Below are 19,872 nucleotides of genomic sequence, written 5' to 3' on the forward strand. Positions count from 1 at the left end.
ATCTATTTGCCGCGCGCGCGTTCTTTCGGGAAATGACAAAAAGAGCCCGCAAAAAACCAGAGCCTAAAAATATTTTCCATTTCCTATTACTTACAGCGGCCAAATCTCTTGCAATTGCCCCAAAAGATCACCCTCTGAACTGCTGCCACTTTCCTCCGACTCCAATAAAAACGCCCTCGAGGAGACAAGAGCCCATTTCACGAAGGCAATTTGGCTTTTACCTTAAATTCCATCACTTTTTTATTACATCGTTAAAATGAACACATTTTGTGCGGGAGCCAAAAGGATCGACTAGGACAACAGCTAGACTTGTTCACACCACGACTGAAGGCAGACTGATGAGCATTCGGGAGATCAGTCTGACAATTGCCTCTGCTGAACTTTCACTGCCACTATAAATAGTCACGGTTCCAGGGGAGGGTGATTCGCCTTCCTTCGACTTGAATAAACACTTTGAATTCCCGAAAAAATAGCACTGATTCCACATTCTTCCCATTCTAACACATCCGTTTGACATTCCAGATCAACTCCAATTACTCCATCCTTCTATTCACCATATTTTATTCCCCCCCAGGGATGATCAAGTCTCTACATATGTATACATGTTAATCATAAATTTCACTCACTTCATCAGCACACTCGATGGGAATTTGATTAATGGAGCACAGAGAATTTTCAGGACTGGGTGTTTCTACCCTGACAACTCTCGTCTAACCTCGTTTAAAGGCCAAAGCAGTGCTGCTCAAGACACCCCTTTCTTCCACAAATTAACACATTATCATATATTCAAGTTGGAATTCACTTGATATCCTACAATTAACGATTTATCGAACACTTTACGGTAAGATATGAAGAAAATTCCATTGCATATTGCTATGAAAACTGTAAACAAGGGGGTGATAGTACAGTCAGAAGTGGTATACAGCTCATCGGAAGTATTATAGGAAGTGAAAGTGTTCAAAAGTTTATTATATTCCTTATCTGAGTGCTTTTTGCTGTCAAATTATACTGATTCATCAAAGATACCTATCAAAACAGGAATTTATTCGTTATTTTTTAAAATAAAATATCCCATTTCCTTTTTTCACAGTGTACTTTTGCGGGAAATTTATTGCTCGCTCAGAAAACAAGCAAAGGAGCTTTTGTGTAATCCATAAATTCACGACTATTTCTCCAATTTATTGCAAAACACTTGAAATCGTCTAAATATATCTTCAATTATCAAAATAATAACAAATCATATTCTTTGATTTTTACTATATTCTTGGAACATGTTGCGAAGTGTATTTCCATTCGAGGTTCCACACGTCAAAACAACACATCAGAAATTTCATTTTGATAGCGAAAAAGTAATTTTACGTGTACATTTTCGGCATTTTCCGTGAGAAGAAAAGTGAGATCATGTCCACGGATTCTGACGAATTGCTGTCCTTCAAGGATTTTCCACTGGCGAGCGCGAATCCGAGTGGCTCTGCAGGAATCGCTCAGATCAACATCAATTCGCCTGGGAAGAGCGGAAGTGGATCCGGACAGAGAACAGATGTTCTGGAGGAACTCATGGCCGGAAGTCCTGACGAAACGGAGGCGGCAGGAAGTGGCAAGAACTATTCCTTCTGGAGCATCGAGTACTACCAGCAGTTCTTCAATGTGGACACATTTATGGTCATGGACAGAATAGCCTCGGCGATAATCCCCAAGAGAGCCCCATCGACGTATCTGAAGTCGCAGATCGGCTCCAATCCGGACCTCTACGGCCCCATCTGGATCGTCATCACGCTCATCTTCTCGATTGCCATCAGCGGGAACGTGGCGAATTACCTGCAGCAGGCCAGCTCCAACTTCCACTGGCACTACAACTTCCACCTCGTCAGCTACGCCGCCACGGCGATCATCATCTACGCCAGCCTCGTGCCGCTGGCGCTCTGGGGCGCCTTCAAGTGGAGCCTGAAGCCCGTCAGCGCCGACCTGGAGACCGACACCAGCGCCTACACGCCCGGATTCCTCACGCTCCTCTGCATCTACGGCTACTCCCTGGCCATCTACGTCCCCGTGTCGATCCTGTGGGTCATTCAGGTGAGACTCCGCAGCGTTCACAAGTCTCTCAAGCTATTAATGCTCTCTGCCCACAGGTTTCAGTCCTGCAGTGGCTTCTCGTGATCACGGCGGCTCTGATGTCCGGATCTGTCCTGATATTTGTCATGATGCCGGCGCTTCGCAACTCCAAGTTCTCCCTAATCCTTATTCTGGGCATCATTGGAGCACACTTTCTCCTTGCCGCCGGATTTATGTTGTACTTCTTCCACGTTCCAAACACCAACAGTCCTTTAGCTCAGTTGGCTCTGAATTCCACGAAAGCCATATAAAATGTGATAACATCAATTGCAAGTGTGTAAAATTGCGATGGTTGAATAAATCTATCGCACAATTCATGAGGACGAACGCTAATCAGATCATCAGACGCTATTTTAAAGTCTCCGGGACAAATTTTTGTATGAAACTGAAGAGAAATTATCAGTCTCTATAGAAGAACAAAGAGATTCTCGAGGTTCCTTTAAAAGCTCTCCATGGAGCTTTTGTCTCAGCGTAGAGAATCTCTTTAGATCCCCTAAGAAGACCAATAATATATCGAAATTCTCTGCATTTTATTAGAAAATCATCCTCTATTCATGGTTTCTACAATTTTATCACAATTTATCTCACATTTAGTTACTTTGTCGTCTTCTTCTGAAACGCTGGAGTAATTCAGGAAGCTCTTCAGACTGTTAATCTGCGTTGGAAGCGTCTCTCCGCCGTTTCTGACCACGAGACAATTGAACACAATCGTCGATTTTTAGACTGGCTGGGATTCTGATCCTATTTGTATTGTGGGTACTGTAAGGGAAATTGTGATGCTGTGTTTTACGCTTATTCTTATAGGGGCAACCCTATAAAAATGTATCGTTCAACCCGATGACGAACGACGGTCGCATGTGTCTTACGACTGTAGAATAAATAGTAATTCCATTTGAGAAAATTATAAAGACTTAACAACTATTATAATTTCTAGATAATTTCATTAGCGTTTTATATGCTCAATAAAATGTCGACATGGGCGTACGGTATGGAATTTAATTACAGTTCGAAAATGTATTATCCCGATCAGGAAAGTATAAAATTTAGCGATTTCCGTGATTTTCTTTGAATTTTGCCAGAAAATTTTTCAGTCGGCATAAAAGATCGACTTCAGACTGACGCATGAATATCAATTGACAATCATTAGACTATTCCGAGCGCGGCATTTTCATGGCAACCTCGCGAATGTCTTATGCAGTTTTTAAGGGGAACTAAGGGAAGATTTTGTGCTCTTTTGAGGAAATAAAACTCATTCAAGTGAGCCAATTCGTACTTATTTGAACTATTTAAATCCCAGAATAAAGTGCAAATACGACTTTGAATATCTGTGCTCAGATTAATAAGCTCAGTTAATCCTTAGTAAATGAAGCGAGATTTACTTCTTAACTTAGCGTCATATCAACGTAGTTATAACTCTCATACACTCATTAGAGTTAGACTCTTAATTAAATATTTTTTCACTAGAAATTTTGCAAATTTTTAATCTGTGTGAAAATACAAAGCTCTCTGTTCCAAATTGTTTGAAAATTTATCAATTTTCCAAGCAATACTCCAATTTTCCGTCATGATGTTATATTTTTTTTATCTCTGCTGCTTTTGAGAGCTTTTTAAAATGTAAATTAGAAAGTGTGATAAAAGAACAATTATAGCTGTAGCATCTCTTTAGATATTTCATTTCCTCAATGCGTCTTTTGGGTTGTTCACTTTATCTTCACATTGGCTGTGGTTGTCTTAGCATTAGCACGTAGTGAATTTGTTTAAATAAATTCCTCCCTGCGCAAATAATATCATTTAAACATTTATTTCATTTACTTAATACAAATAATGTGCACGTGAAGAAGTGTGTCTGAAGGAGAGTTTTTAAGTGAATTCATATAATTAGAAAATACACACACAAAGACAGACATTTCTGTATATTAGTCAGGATATTATGTGCTAAAATGCGAGAAACCATAGATTTAAGTAATGTTAGTAAGTGAAGAGTCTCGCTTCAGAGAATACGAGAGAAAATTCGATAAAATTGTAGGGGCATTTTCAGTTGTCTCTCACTCAAGTTTACTCACATATTCACACAGGCAAACAAACAGGGGCCATCTGGAAAATTGTTCAATAAACCAAAGGTACAGAAAATGCTCCAAAAATAAATTCACTCACAATCAAGAGATATTTAATAGTCTCGATGCAGCTTCTTTGCTCTTGATCTTCCTACATAATCTCTCTCTCAGGCGATTAGAAATAACAATTTTCTCCTTTGTATTATGTATATATTTACTTTTATTTATTTCTTATTTATATGAATCTTTTTTTCGCAATTCAATTTGGCAAAAAATTGGCTTAAGAATTTTCTTCTTTGGAAAAATTATAATGCGTCGGTCGTTTTCTTATTGCTTCTCTTCCTTCCACACAGTCTGATTCCAAACATCTTGTGGCCAGCCTGTTCGTCCTTTTGTCTTCTTGGGATCCACCGGCGAAATGTCAGAATTCGTCAAGAAGATCTGTGTGAATGAGAGAAGAAAAAGATGGAATATTGAGAATTGCATATATAACAATTAGTTGTTTGATTTGTCTTTTAACAAATTTGCCCTCTTTCGACCTCTTAGTGAGGAAACTCCTTCTCTTTGAATCGAAACGACTCTGTGGGAAACTCTATCCTCTTCAATCCCATCGCGGTCTAATCATGAAAAATTTCTTTGTCACTTGAAAGCCACTTAAAGTTCCGATTTGATCTTCAAACGCGGTTCCGCACAAACTCAAGCACATGCAGCACTCTTAACTGGAAGAAGAAGTCTCTTTTAATGCTACAAATTAAAAAAAAATTGCCCATAGACAATTGAGGCTGCATTTCCTTTTGATACACGAATGCAATATTAAAGTGATGAGATCAGGAAGGAAAAATGTATAGATTGGAAAAGTGTGTAGAACCAAGGAGCAGATATTATGGTATAACCATTTTCCTAGAAAAACCCAGATTAAATTGTGATAAGTCAGAAATCAATAAGAGAAGCAGTTAAAGAAGTAGAAAAAGCAATAGAAAATGTCTTTTGCGGCATTCAGAAGTGTCTAGAGTGTTGAAGATTCTGCACAAAAACTGTGGAAGTGTCAGGAAGTGATGTACAGATTCAAGGCATAATATCTCCTCCTTGTGTAGAACATTCAGAATCTTAAGTGACTTGCTGGAAAAAGGCGTACAATTTCCATGATATATTCCTCTTTATACGTTTTCTCCCGCCACCCCGACGCTAAAAGTGAAGTGGCACTGATTGGATGGGAAATCTTCTACGTAACATTTCATAAAACCGATCCCACAAATGGGTTTTTGTTCGGCTTTTGTACATAAAAGTCACACGTTGGAGAACAATAATTATCACTTAAGATGGAAAAATGACAGTTTATCACCAATTGAATGGTATTTCATGCAAAATATAACTAAAATCTCCAACCCTCTAATAAACTATAATGAGGGAATGCAGCTAGGGCTGAGTGTCACCCCTAAATTCAGCTGAAGGGTGTGTTTGCGTTAAGAGTCAATTACATAATAGCACTGCAATCTAATTGAATTAACTCGCAGATGAGTACGAAAACACAGCGTATGCAGTGAATTTGCGGCTTTATCACTTAGAGAGATCATAATGCAGTAATTTTTGAGGCGGTTTAGTGTGCACTTTGTGTTATTTCAAATGATGTGAAATACAATTTCAGGGTGTTAAGTATTCACTCTCATTTGTGTGTGTGTGTGTTTGGGAAATATTTATTATTAAATTTTTGTGCCACAATCAAATTCAATTAATATCTGCAAGTGGAACAATTTCTGCGTCAGCAGCGAGAACTCAATTTTCAGGGCAATATTACAATTTTATCTAATGGAGTTTTCACTTTGGCCAAAACCAGATGCCTGTCTATTTCCGAATTTATTACACAATCTCCTCCTTATCAGAGTGTCTCTTGAAAGGCAGCAAATGGGCCTCGGAGGATAGTTTTCTCATTCAAAAACTCTTCAACACTCAACCTACCAGAGTATTTGTGGTGTTTTTTATGCCCATCTTCGGTAGTTTTATTGAATTAAAAGCCACGGTTTCTCAACTTCACTTACCTGTGCTTCATTTTTCATATTTGCTCTCCTTTCGGCATTTATTTTTCTAGACGATGTCAATTCTGCACGGAAACCGCCGGATGGATCTTGGTTCCCCTCCAGCACTTGCGTTAAGTACGTAATGTACGACGTGGCAAGTCTCAGTGTCTTGATCTGAATGAATAAATCAATTCATTACCATTTTACCCCATCTCTTAATTTAAGAGAGGAAGAATTGTGTGTAAAATACTGAAATTATTCCCAAATATTGCGATAAATCACACAAAATCAAGCTTATGCGATCCTACCTTGGACAATTTAGTGTCGGAGGGTACATTTGGAATGCGTTCTCTTAAGTAGGAGAAGGCCGAGTTGATACTCTGCGTTCGGCGTCGTTCTTTCTTGTTGGCCGTATTTCGACGTTTGACCACTCGAACAAAAGGTGTGGACGTAATCACTTCTGTAGTCGTGGTGTTAAAGTAACCACCCTCCTCACAAATGGGACCTCCACACAAGAAGAGCAAATTAACCATATTAACCCTTTCTTCCAAGCACAAGATTATTAAGAGAAAAAATGCTGCCAAATCATTAAGAATGTCAATTTCACCAAATAATAATCCTTCTGAAAATTATATGTTATGAAAGTAAACAAGAGAAATTATGATAAACGACCAGACAACGTGGGCGTGTTTCATTTTTTCCCTTTTGATGACTTTCTTCAGCATGTCAAAGGAGATGTTAAGAAAATAAATCAACCGAGAGATGATCCTAGTTCAAAATATTTGTCATATTAATTAGTCATCTCTTAGCTTCATATATGGAGAAAAATTAGGCACAGTGAAGAGGCAGAAGATGAGGAAATTACCCAATTTCTCGTATTGCGGCGCATGATGATAGTAAACGTGAGGCGGATAGTGATAAGTTGGCGACATGCTGTTCCTCTGCCGAAGGTTGCTTCCAGTTCCGCTGCTGGGCGAGCAATCGCGGCGGCTGAGGGGTGAATTTGAGCTACATGGAGAGCCCCAGTAGCTGTTCTCCTCATTCACGATGTGACTTCCATCTGCAAAGCGAAGCATTCATCAATTTTAACTAAGTTTTAACACTATTTCAAGGGGAAAACGGTTAAAATCAGAGGAAAAATCACTCGCAAAAAAAATCAACCGAATCAAAATTTTGATTCGGTATCTGACTTTTTCCATACAAAGTACAAATTGATATTGAAAAATTTGATTAAGACGCTTCAGATTCCTCATAAATTCTCTTGTGACTTTTCCTTTGGTTAAGATCGATAATTCAGGGGTAAATAGTCCATATTGATTTATAACAGTCCTATTCTTCCCCTAAAATTGGGGGATTTTTCGGGTTATGAGTGTATGGACGTAATGATTACGTTGAAAAGTCGGTAAGTTATTTAACTTACCAACACTTATCGATACAAAATGTCTGAAATTGACTTTTTAGAACAATTTTAGGGGAAAAAAGGACAGATATAAATCAATATGGACGCCAATTAGCACTTTAATTGTCAATTTTAACTATTTTCCTCTAGAAATTGTGGTTAAACTTGGTTCAAATTCATTGTCGATAGCTTAAACACAATAAGAAAATCGCAACGTCGCAAGTTCTACATTGCGGAAGACCTAAACATTCCATTTCTCTCTTGTTTAATCCCTTCATTAGGGAAAATTTCTCCGGATTTATTTACACAATTTTGTCATCACGGTGAAATTGGGTGGCGAGGAAAAATCAAACTAACACGTGTCTTAGAAAAAGACACATGAGAAACTCAAAGACCATAAACACACAAAAGTGTGGAATGGAGAGCACGTAAACATTCAATTTGATGAGATGATGCTACATACGAGAATTTACATCCGGATTTTATGGAGTAAAGAAACACACAATAATTTTTCCGCTGCATTTCTTTAAACCTTTTGAACTATTAGTAGGTATTTTACATGTCTACTGTTTACAGCCTATGACTTTTCGTCCAGTGTCGAGTGAGAAAGAGAGCTCTTTCAGGCTGTCTTGTTTATTTGTCAAATCGTTTATGCATTGCTAAATCTGTGGCAAGCTAATGTGTCTTGTTGTTCCAAGACAGCAGAATATAATCAATTTAGGAGAGTTTCAGTCAAGAAATTAAGTTTGCTGTTCGAAATTTCCGAACATACAATAGTCTTTCCATGGTTTGTTCAAATTAAACCAAAATTACATCAAATACATTTGTTCGGTCTTATTTGGAACCGAATGATTTAATTGAATAAACTTTTAGACGATTTTCTTGATACTTTTGTAACTAATAACCATAAGATTGATCCAAATTTATTAATTTTGGAGAAAAAATAGATGATCTCGACAGTCTAAGGACTAGTAAGTCCACCTTAGTGTTATTTTTCCAAGAGTTTATCAACTTTTCAACATTGTAATTTCATGAAATATGACAAATTATGAGGTATTTTAAGCGATCCTTTTCAATTTACTTTTCTGCACGACTTTCTTTATTATTTTCACATGTATATTCTCTATTTAAAATAATAAACAGTGTCTTTTAAAACTCACTGATGTCATTCTGCTGTGAATCCGCTTGGTACATTGCTGTGTAAAAATTTCCACCATTATTTTCATAATAAGGATCCACCAAAGAACCTCCGTTTCCACAAAGTCTTTGGCAAATATCCGCTGAAGTTTCGAAATTGCTCATTTTTATCCACAACACTTATTCGCTGAAATTCTTCAATTCAGAAACAGTCACAAAATTCATCATTTATTTGCACCACTTTGCGTCCCCGGGATTTTTCAATGTTAATCCTCCGACCGTAATTGACTGACTGAAAAGTTTTCACCCACAAGAGCTGTCTTGCGTGGCTGCGGGTGTGTGGGCTGGACCAACATGTGCCTCTTCGAGGGATCTTTCTCAAGTGCCTTCAGTCCAGACCTCTCTCTTGCTCCTCTTGCAGCTCGCCGAAGGGGATTTCCTTGTGCTGTACATGTATTACAGGGGAAAATTGGCGGACATTTTCCTCCATGACTGACTTTTCTTACTCACATTTGCAATGCCGAATTTTCTCAGCTCCTCCTCTTTGTATTATTAGCTCAACTACATATTCTGTGGATTCGAAATACGCATGCGAAGTAAAAATGGGCGGAGTAAAACCACTTTGCTCGGTTTTTTCGACACTATGATTTTTCTAGAAGGTGTGTAAATGCAATTTTTCCCAAAAATTTGTCGCAAACAAATGTATACACACAAATCATCGAGAAGAGGTACAAAAAAACTCGAAATGTCGCAAAGGGAGGAGAAATTAAACCACTTGAGGCAAATGTTGAAAGTTCCCTACTGATTTTCAGTCTGCATGGATATGTTTTTAATGTAAATTCAGAGCCTTTTTCTGACTTTTCAGACCATTTTTCCCTTCGCTCAATGATCACAAGTTGTAATGTTTCATCTGCAGGATCATGTTGCCCCAGCAGGAGACTGGTGGTCAGTCAAGTGGGTGTGAGGAGAATGGCACTGTAATTTGACTCGATTTGCTACCAAAAATGTGCCATTTTGCCTCGAGATATCGAGAAATTTCTATTAATCGGCGCCAAAAAGTGCACCTCAACGCCTCTGGCGGAAACATTTGAATACACATTGGAATTGTTTGGAATTTTGACAACCGCTTTGCGTTTGTGTGTTTTGTGGGGATAAAAATGTTACAATTTAGCTGAAAATACACTAATTTCGTTTATAATTGTTGCTGTATAGTACAGAAAATATTCGTAGTTGCCTTTAGAAGAGATATGAATTGCATTTAATCAACTTGTTGTTAGAAAATCTCAATAATCTAGTAACTTTTGATGAATATAACCTGAAAAAAAATGGAACAACAGGCTGTTTTTGAGGAAAATTTGCCAAAATTGATAAAATCACTGACTGGATTTAATGTAGGTCGTTGAGGAATAGGGGAAATTTGCATAGGCGAACTAATTTGTGGATTTATTCTAGGAGAACGATAAGAATTATCGGCTCTGCAGGGATTTTGCTCGCTCCCGGATTCGGGGAGTGAATTCGAACTTTGTCAGCACAAATGAGGTGAAAAGGAAGATCCTGAGCATCGCTGAGAGACTGGATGTGGAGAATCTAGGACAATGTGCTGACATGGTGAAGGAGACTTCCAAGATTTTGATCGAAAATGATGGTCAGGAGCACAATGATTCTCACGAAAACTGGAAGATTTTGGATCTCATTCTGACTCTGTCCAAGAATCCCATCGAAGGAGCCAAGAAAATGAGAAGCGCGAGCAAAGTGGAACTCGCGGTGGAGGAAAAACCCGTGGAATTGGTGAATCCAGAGAAATCACTGGCAGAAAAGGCGACTGAAGTGAGGAATGCTGACGATACGGAGGATGAATTGAGCGAATGGAGTGAATCAGAAGAGGAAGTGGAAAATCCTGCTGAAGAAACAGATGGAAAGGATCTCAAGATGTTCCTCCGATATCTGCCGGGCGATGAACCGGCTCAGCATAGAGAATCTGCAGAGACTTCAGACTCTGAGACTGAGGAATCATCGATGTCAGCAAGTCTCTCAGATCGCGTCCCTTTCTCGCTGCTTCACTGTCCAATTCGCGAAGTGATCTGGATGTTTTTCCATCCGGACAACTGCAATTTCTACTGCATCGCGAATGACACGGTGAAATTGAGAGAAGACGCGGATCTCTCGAATGTCATCGTGTTCAGGAAATTCATGGCTGACTTCACTGAGCCCATGACGATTGTTCTGCGCCTGAGAACCTTCTGTCGGCGCGTTCTGAATGCCGAAGATGCTCCGCCTCAAGTCTATTTCATTTATGCGGAGGCACTGAAAGATCTGCTGCACCCAATGGAAGAGTATCTCTTGGAAGCGGAGAAGAAAATCACCCCGGAAACCATGCATGAGCCTGAAACTCTCCTCAACTTCTGTTATGGCCTCGAGCCACACTTGCAAATAATCAAATCCGTCGCGAAGATCCACGCGAGCATCGCGCTGGAGTGGAAATATTATCCACGTTATATCTGCAGTGCCTTCATGCAGGTAAGATTCGTGGTGGAATCGCGTGTCTTTCTCACGCTGACAGTGTTTGTCTCTCTTCCCAGGCCAAGATCTTCCACATCGTCCAGAATGGTCTCAATAGAGTGCAGAAGAATGTGGCTGCATCCCTTTTCACCTGCGTCATTCAGTTCTATCTGCAGACAATCAACTCTTGGTGGTCATTTGGGAAGATCTTTGATGAGCAGAAGCAGTTCATCGTCAAGGACATCAGTGCTGAGGGCGGAGTTGTGTTCAGGTCATTTCAGCTGAATCAGCAGAGCAAGAACACTCAGCAGGAGCGGGAAATTAACGAACTTCTGTCCACATGTCCAATTCTGCAGCTCCTGAAGACGCAATGTGAGAAAATCGAGGAGAGACTTGATGCCATTCATACTCTGTCGCGTGCTGGGAATTTCAAAATGAGAACCACAAACTCGCTTTGTCAGGACTTCTTGAAGAAGTTTCTGGAGGCAATTGAGGATTATCTCTCGCCTGAGAGTGTCAAGACTGCCCAATCATCGCCCGTGAGTGGAGAATATGAAGACTTCCGGAAGAAAACATTGGAGAAAGGCGGAAAACTATTGCTGGAGATCTTTGAGAAATCTACTTGTAAATTCAACAGCAATCAAGCAACTGTGAATCTTGTGCTGAGGAATTTGATGGAGAGAAGTCAGGGAATATTGCCACTGGAGAGAATGATTATGGAAGCCCTCAATGACACGCTGAATGTTGAGATTCAGGCGTCGGACAAAGTGATGGTGGATATTTACACCAAAGAGCTGAATTTACTCCATCACTTTCGTATCATCCGGAATGTTTTCCTCCTCGAGGACAGCTCGACGATGTTCACATTTTATACGGATCTCTTTGAGAATATCGAGACACGTCCGGGGAATATTCATCCGCTCTCTCTCACATTCAACCTTCGGAATGTCCTCTCGACTAAATATCCAGAGGATCATGGCAATTTCTGCATCGATGTGGCGTCTCTGCGCGATTGCAAGAGTGGCACGGTGTTGGAGGTGATTCGGCAGATTTCCCTGATCTACAAGATGACATCCGACATGTCCAGAGTGTTTGATGAGACTTCCATGCGGAGCTACAATCGTCTCTTTGTCTTCTTGCTGAGCATCAAGTGGAGTGTGTGGACGCTGGAGAGTCTGAAGTTCACTAAGAGCTTCTCCATGGCCTCGCCGTATGCTGTGCTGACGAAGAAGCTGCGCAACAATCGTCGTCTGGCCATCATTCGCTCCTGGATTCTCTATGCGCTCAACAACATTCACTATCATCTCATGAGTGAAGCCTTGGAGCACCACGGACATGCCATTGAGCAGCAAATTGCCACGGCACAGAGTCTGCAGCAGATCACAACTGCCCATCATGACTACTTGGAGACACTCTTGGAGCACTGCTTCCAGAAGCGCGACGGCGAGAAAATCCTCACGGGCGTCAATCAACTGATTTATCTCGTACAAGTCGTGCGCAGCGAGTGGCTGGCCATCGATAAGGAGGACTTCGAAAGCGATACTGAGGAGGATTCATTCGAGATTCAGCCGCAAATTGATCAGATTGAGAAGACTTACGTGGAGTGCCATCGATTTCTCAGCGAAACACTAAATCAGGAAGTGGCCATCAATGGGAAAACCTACCTTAGTGGTCTTGTGTCAGCGTTCGATCGTCGACTTCCTTATTGAGTTTACTTACGAGCATTATTAACCATTATTCGTTAACATCGTTAACATCATTAACGCGATACATTCTATTTTTTATTGTATTAATCCTCTAACATGTTTTGCAACTTTTCTATGATCCCAATGAGATAAAATAAATGTTTGTAGTTTTGGTTATAAAATAAATTCTAGATTTTTTTTATTCCTGAATATCTGGATTAATTTACAGGTTGTGAAATAAGTTATACTGTGTCACAGGTTGAAGGCTAGCAATAACGCAAAGATTCTGAGTTTGTCTCTAATGTTATTACTTCTCATTTAAATGATCTAATGCAGCTGTCTGGTGACTTCAGTGGTCCCCTAACGCTTCCCTGCGACTCACTTTACTTAAAGAGACATTAATTGAAGTATCTTGGATACATTTTGCACGGCCTAAATTGCTAGTCCAAATACCGACACAATGCAATACATCGTCTTGTTTTCCCAGCGAACTGTGCAGGAGCCGTCAGTCTCATTGTTCCAGAAGCACGAACTGGCCGTATGAAGTCCGGCGCCGTTCTTCTGCATTATCATACAAGTAACTGCAACAAAAAAGAGAGGAATATTTTATATACGACGAAAGCCTCGAAGACTATCAAAAGTCAAAATCGCCATTTTTCAGTGGAGCGATTTGAAGTTTGAGATTTGATATCGCTTTGAAATTTATCTTCCAGTAAATTGATAATATTGCTCTACTCTATTTTTTTCTGCATATTTCCCAGATTATTCCACTATTATTTATTGAAATATTCACAGAAATACGAAGAATTGATAAAGGAACTGAAAATATTTGGTATAATAAGTCTATTTTTGATAGTTTTTCTATTAACTTTGCCATATTTCAGTCAAAAATTCAATGAATATCAATGAAATTAACCCAAATATTTCAAAAAAATATTTTTACAGAGCAATTTTAGCACTTTAATGATTGATTGAAAGGTGTTTTGAGATAAAATTCACGCTGAATTTTCAATTTTCTCTATAAATACAATACAATCTATCTGAATTCACTGAGATTTAATATTTCACGTAGTAAATTATTTTTAAGTAGGTTTAAAGAAGTGCAAAACAACTAAGTAGGAAACAAATATTACGCCTTTAATTCTATCAAAAGTCGACTTTTCATAGTCTTCGGGGTCTTTGGGGCACCCATCGATATGTAAATCAGATTTATCACTGTTCAATGTGATTAACAGCTATTAATGGGTGGAAAATGATCGGTTCCGGATGGGGATTTTCTATCATTCTCTTTGGCCAAATATGCCGGAAATGTGAGAAATCGCATCTCTGCACTTTCTCTTCCACATAATTTAATATTATGACTATTGTTTCTCAGGCAATAAATCACACACTAGTCACTGAGAATTGCGAGTAGTGAATGAGTGGATTTGGGGCGCTTTTGGAGCGCTTCCCTTGATGGCCTACCGATATATTTATAAGGCTTCTGCAACTTGGTCAGGACACCCAAGCACGTCTCCACCACAGATCCCGTCCAGTTGTTCACTTTGTCGTGCTGATAGGCATTTCCGCCGATCGTACTCTCGATCGCCTCCTTGATGATCTTACTCACGTCATCCACGACGAATTGATTCTGTGAATTTTAATTGCAATTCTGTTACATTTTCCGCATTTTGATGATGATGTCAGAGCTTTATTGACTTATACACGACAGAACAAAAAAAATGTCTCTGCGTGTTTATTTGGCATTTTACTGCAACTTTACCTCATCTCTGGAGTCGTCCATATCGCAGAAAGCTTAACACAGGATCTATTTAACTGTTTGTGCAAGAATTTGGTGATAATCTATGGTAAATTGGTAGGAAAATTGATTTTCAGCACCACTAACACGAAGTCCAACTGCTCTTGACATTCCCCCTTGTGCATTGTAAAGTGAGCAGCAAGCCAAGGATTTTGGTGTTGCCCGATGAAAGGGGCGATCATTACAGCTGAGCGAAGCCCGCTGGTCTTCTACGCCGACCTGAGACAATTTAAGGACGGAAAGGCAGTGAAGAGAAAGGCTGAGTAACGATGAGAAATAAATATGTTTCCTTTATTCCTGATAAATCGTCTGCAATAGAGTGAAATAGGAAATGGCTGAGCTCAAGGCTGTGGCGTAACTTTCGATGGAGATAATGTAGAATTTCGCTGCTGTAATTCCCAATTCACGCTGGGATCTCTGGATGACCAGAACGATGTGTCTCTGGATCATCGGCTGAAGGTGCTGAATAAAGTCTAAACAAAAGTACTTAGTGAGTGTTTTGTGGCTGATTGCCACAGAATGAACACACTTCAAAGTCAGATGGACAAATTCAATTGCACACGGAAAACATTGTGAGAGATTTCGAAATTATGGGAGAAGGATTGGAGTTGGAAATAATAAGGAATCGGTAAATAATGAAGTGAACTTGAAACTTGAATCCTTTGAATTTTTATTATTCATGTAGTCAAAGGTGTGACTGAAGTTTTTGTCTAACTCATTCTTAGAAAATTACTATGTATTCATCCAAATTGCTTCATTAAATTTCATTCATAAGGACAAGAGAGAATCTCGGAAAATGATTAGTTTGTGAGCGCTTCTGTGGAAGATAGATTGTAGAGAAATCATGGATAAATTCTGTGCGACGAACAAGAAGCTCCTGAATTGGTCAGGATATTGGTTCGAAGGAAACACAGTGAAAATGAGCCAAAGAATTAAGTGTTTCTTGTGTCTTCTCAGCACCACAATTTTTGTGTGTTTTCCCGAGTTTTACTACATTTATTTGCACAAAAGTGATATATTAGAGATTAGCCGTGTGCTTTCTGAGTCTCTAACGAATTACTTATGCATTTGCAAAATGATTGTTATGTACAAGAAAAGGGATGAAATACGCGAGTTGATCAACGACATGAGAGATTCCTGGAATTACAGTAATATTGACGATCTAAATCTCAAGAAGATAAATATGAAAATGTCGTGATTTATTATTTCAGCTGAAAATGATAACACTGAAATGCAGAGAATCAAGATTTCTTCTGTGCGACGAGCAGAATTGGTGTCGAAAGTGTTTGGATACTCTTATTTGGGTTTCGCCACGAATTTCATGTTAAATCCACTCATCACTAAACTCATTTATTTCTACGCCACATCGCAAGAGATCAAGCTCGAGAACTTCTCCTTTCCCATCAGCATAGCGTATCCAATTGAAATGAAAAGTGACTTCTCTCGATTTTTTGCCATTTCTGGCCTCACTATTGTTGCCGTGTGGATAAATTTGATTATTCTCATGGGTTTCGATACACTGACAATTTCCTTGATGAATTATTGTGGAGACTTCTTCAAGATCATGACGGTTCGTTTGAGAAATTTCCACTCAATGGAAGATGAACCAGAAAACATCTCCAAAGATCTAAAAGAACTGGTGGCCAAGCATAATCAATATATAGATTTCACTGATCGCCTCGAAAGCATTTTGAATTTTCTCATGCTGGCCCAGTATTTAGCCAGTACCTTCATGATCTGCATTGTGGGATTTCAGCTATCAATTGTATGTACATCATATCCTCTTTACAATGATTTCTCTGACTTTATATCTGTATTAATTTAGTTTCTGGAGACGCCTTACGATTTCTTTATTATGATGAATTATTGCGTCTGCTTGTACACGCAACTTTTCCTCTTCTCGTGGTTCGGCTCGTATCTCACCACTGCTTCGAGCGACGTGTCCTTCGCGGCTTACGATTCCGAATGGTACAACATGCCGATGATCCAGAGACACATCGTTCTGGTCATCCAGAGATCCCAGCGTCAATCAGGAGTCACAGCAGCGAAATTCTACTTCATATCAATTGAAAGTTACGCAAAAGCATTAAGCTCTTCTATTTCTTATTTCACTTTATTGCAAACGTTTTATCAGAAGTAATGAATAAACAGAATGAATAAATTTCTTATCGCACGAATTGCAATGTAACCGATGTAAAGCTTCAAAAATTTCAATTTCGGCTCGAAAATATCGCTGTATTGCAGTGCCCTGCCCTCTTGCGGCATTTGAGTGATATAAGAGAGAAGAAAAAGGTAAATAAGGATTCTAATTTGTGTATTTTTGCTCTTTTCGCTAAATGTCGCTGGTAAAGTGGGCCAGATTCACCCGGAGATGCTACTCCACTAGCCCTAAGTCGCACTTCCTGTTGGAAAATCTCAAGAGCAGAGCACTAATTCGCGTCTCCGGAGCTGAGAGTGGCGCCTTCCTGCAAGGCCTTATCACAAACGACGTGCGGCACTTGGAGAATGGGGCGCCCGGAATGTTCGCCATGGTGCTTAACAAGGCTGGGAGAGTTCTCTATGATACCCTCATCTATCACCCAACACCGGAGACATTCTTACTAGAGTGCGACACAGATATTTTGCAAGAGTTGCGAAAGCATTTGCTACTCTTTCGCGTCCGGAAGAAGATTTCCATTGATTCCCTGGAGTCAGAGATGAGTGTGTGGGCATCATTCAAAGCTCAAGGACATGACGGTGATGTTCCCGTGAGAGAGGCTCTGGAAAATGGGATAATTTGCCAGGATCCACGACTTAAAGACTTGGGATACAGAATTCTAGTCCCGAAATCCACGATTCCTGACACTTCAGGGCAATGTGATGTGGTGGAAGATGAGTACAGGAGTCATAGATATGGTCTGGGTGTTGGAGAGGGAATAATTGAGCATCCGCCGGCCAAATGCTTCCCACTGGAAGCCAACTGTGACTACTTGCACGGCCTCAGCGTGCACAAGGGATGCTATTTGGGCCAGGAATTCACAGCCAGGACTTACCACACGGGCGTTGTGCGGAAGAGATTGATGCCAGTGACCAACTCCAAACAAATTCCGGATAAGCTGGACACGAATGTGGAAAATGAGGAAGGAAAGAACCTCGGGAAGCTCAGAGGAGTGGCCAAAGACAATGCTTTAGCGCTCCTTCGCGTAGATTCTGCCCTGGCAGCTAAGAAAATCCTCATTGGCGGAACAGAAGTGTTCACGAAGAAACCTTCCTGGTGGCCTCAAGAGATGTCAAAGACTCAGTAGATGAAGAATTGTGTTAGAAATCCTAGTTTCTAGTGGATTAAATGATTTTGCCTGTGGATACAAGAGGTTTTTTTCCCTTTTGCAGCTGCTCATGGCGGAAGCGGAGAAATCGGAGGGTGATAGAAAACGTCCTGAAGAAAAGCCCAGAATCCCATTCACCTGCTCTGTGTGCTCCATGTCCGAAAAATGTGACTACGTGGGCAGAAATCCTCCGTTTGCCAAGAAGATTCAATTCAGCGAAGAATCCTTCGTCATGCTGGATCCTTTCTCACCACCCTCGATGGACTCACGAGGGAAGCACTCAGCAGAACGCTACCTAGTCCTGGGCGCCGAGTGTTCGCAATGTGGGAAAGTGGTTTGCCGCGGAGCAGAATGCAGTTTCTTCTACACTGCGACCTTTTGTATAACTTGTGTGCGCGAAAAGCTCAAGGAATTCCCGCTGGAAGTCCAAACAAAGATTCGCAAGCAGTTGCAATCTTGAGATTTTAGAGCATTTCTTAGCTTTGGAGAATTCCATATTTTGAAGAAATTGTACTATCTTCTCTTTTAATACAGACTGAAAAGAAAAATTAGCTTGAATGTAATTTTAATCATTACTTCTGGACCGTTTTTCACTATTCCACGCACAAAAACTGCTGTTTCTTGTCCGCACAACATCTTGTGAAATGCAACAAATCAATATTTATGTGTCTTCCAGATTTCCTAGAAACGTAAAAGCAATAATTAGGGGAAAATTTCCAAGAACAAAAGTTTTTTCTTCTCAAACGTAACCACTTTATCTTCATTGATAAATGATTGATGAACGGAAGATTCCCAGAAAATGTAGGTAACAAGAATATTTTCTGGGATTCACGAAATACTCCTGAATAATTTGGTGTATAAACATGTTTTAGGGTCACAAATAGAGTGGTTAAGCCATGACTTGCAGGTTTTGAAGGTTTTGAATCGTATTTCCGGATCTTTATCAAACTTTTAGTTGAGTTGAATAAATAAAATATGGAGTAAAATCGGTGAAATTTATTTATGGGCATAAATAGTATCGAAGTAATTTGAGAATATGAAGAATAAACCACGTGTCACAAAGTAATTAAAAGAAGTGATTGAAGGAAATTTCCAAAAAAACCATTTAAAAGTTTTTACTCAAGGTTTATTAGTGATTCGTTTAATTACTATTATTACAGCTTGTTTATAAAATGAACGGAAATCCTGTCGAGAATATAGTTATCACTCGTCTGCGCTTGTGTTTAAGCATTTCCCCGGGAATCCTTGCGAGAATGGAGGGCTTTTGTGCGACCAACAAGAAGCTCCTGAATTGGTCTGGATACTGGTTCGAAGGCGATGCCGTGAAATTGAGCCAGAAAATTGAGTGTCTCTTGTGTCTCCTTATCACAATTATCGTCCTGGTTTTCCCCGAATTCTACTACATGTTTCTGCACAAAAGCGACGCCATGGACTTGAGTCGTGTGATTTCAGAGTCCTTGACCAATTACTTGTGCATTTTCAAAATGATTTTCTTCTACAAGAATAAGGAGAAAATTCGCGTGTTGATCAACGACATGAAGAATGCTTGGAATCACAGTAAGATTGATAACTTTACCCACTGTGAATGGCTTATAACGATTGTGTGCTCAATATTTCAGTTGATATTAGTGATATTGAGGCGAAAGACATCAAGACTTCTTCTGTGCGACGAGCAGAATTGGTGTCGAAAGTGTTTGGATACTCTTATTTGGGTTTCGCCACGAATTTCATGTTAAATCCGCTCATCACTAAACTCATTTATTTCTACGCCACGTCGCAAGAGATCAAGCTCGAGAACTTCTCCTTTCCCATTAGAATTACATATCCTTTTCAAATGAAAACCGATTTCCTGCGATACACTGGAATTT

The 19,872-nt window shown here is 39.8% G+C and overlaps 5 protein-coding genes across 5 annotated transcripts; 3 read left to right on the top strand and 2 right to left on the bottom strand.

Moving 5' to 3' along the window:
* The first annotated feature begins 1,277 nt into the window (after nt 1-1,277).
* LOC132257699 (protein YIPF1) lies at nt 1,278-2,867 on the top strand. The gene is made up of 2 exons (XM_059754707.1): nt 1,278-2,073; nt 2,130-2,867. The coding sequence occupies exons 1-2, from the start codon at nt 1,402-1,404 to the stop codon at nt 2,361-2,363; spliced, it is 906 nt and encodes a 301-aa protein (XP_059610690.1). The 5' UTR covers nt 1,278-1,401; the 3' UTR covers nt 2,364-2,867.
* A 1,441-nt stretch (nt 2,868-4,308) lies between these two features.
* On the bottom strand, nt 4,309-9,049 carry LOC132258228 (heart- and neural crest derivatives-expressed protein 2). The gene is made up of 5 exons (XM_059755430.1): nt 8,741-9,049; nt 7,047-7,241; nt 6,490-6,686; nt 6,203-6,355; nt 4,309-4,607 (listed from the first exon to the last, which is right to left on the bottom strand). Exons 1-5 carry the CDS (start codon nt 8,880-8,882, stop codon nt 4,494-4,496), a joined length of 801 nt encoding a protein of 266 aa, XP_059611413.1. The 5' UTR covers nt 8,883-9,049; the 3' UTR covers nt 4,309-4,493.
* An 802-nt stretch (nt 9,050-9,851) lies between these two features.
* On the top strand, nt 9,852-13,087 carry LOC132258192 (gamma-tubulin complex component 5). The gene is made up of 3 exons (XM_059755347.1): nt 9,852-10,108; nt 10,170-11,234; nt 11,297-13,087. Exons 1-3 carry the CDS (start codon nt 10,043-10,045, stop codon nt 12,923-12,925), a joined length of 2,760 nt encoding a protein of 919 aa, XP_059611330.1. The 5' UTR covers nt 9,852-10,042; the 3' UTR covers nt 12,926-13,087.
* LOC132258238 (dynein light chain Tctex-type) lies at nt 13,019-14,821 on the bottom strand. Its single transcript, XM_059755448.1, has 3 exons — nt 14,664-14,821; nt 14,366-14,531; nt 13,019-13,482 (listed from the first exon to the last, which is right to left on the bottom strand). The coding sequence occupies exons 1-3, from the start codon at nt 14,682-14,684 to the stop codon at nt 13,334-13,336; spliced, it is 336 nt and encodes a 111-aa protein (XP_059611431.1). The 5' UTR covers nt 14,685-14,821; the 3' UTR covers nt 13,019-13,333.
* Nucleotides 14,822-16,955: 2,134 nt separating this feature from the next.
* Nucleotides 16,956-18,128, top strand: LOC132258217 (putative transferase CAF17 homolog, mitochondrial). The gene is made up of 2 exons (XM_059755419.1): nt 16,956-17,995; nt 18,069-18,128. The coding sequence occupies exon 1, from the start codon at nt 17,036-17,038 to the stop codon at nt 17,981-17,983; it is 948 nt and encodes a 315-aa protein (XP_059611402.1). The 5' UTR covers nt 16,956-17,035; the 3' UTR covers nt 17,984-17,995; nt 18,069-18,128.
* Nucleotides 18,129-19,872: the final 1,744 nt, after the last annotated feature.

The sequence above is a fragment of the Phlebotomus argentipes genome, unplaced genomic scaffold, assembly GCF_947086385.1.
Source record: "Phlebotomus argentipes unplaced genomic scaffold, Phlebotomus argentipes genome assembly scaffold_4, whole genome shotgun sequence".
NCBI lineage: Eukaryota > Metazoa > Arthropoda > Insecta > Diptera > Psychodidae > Phlebotomus > Phlebotomus argentipes.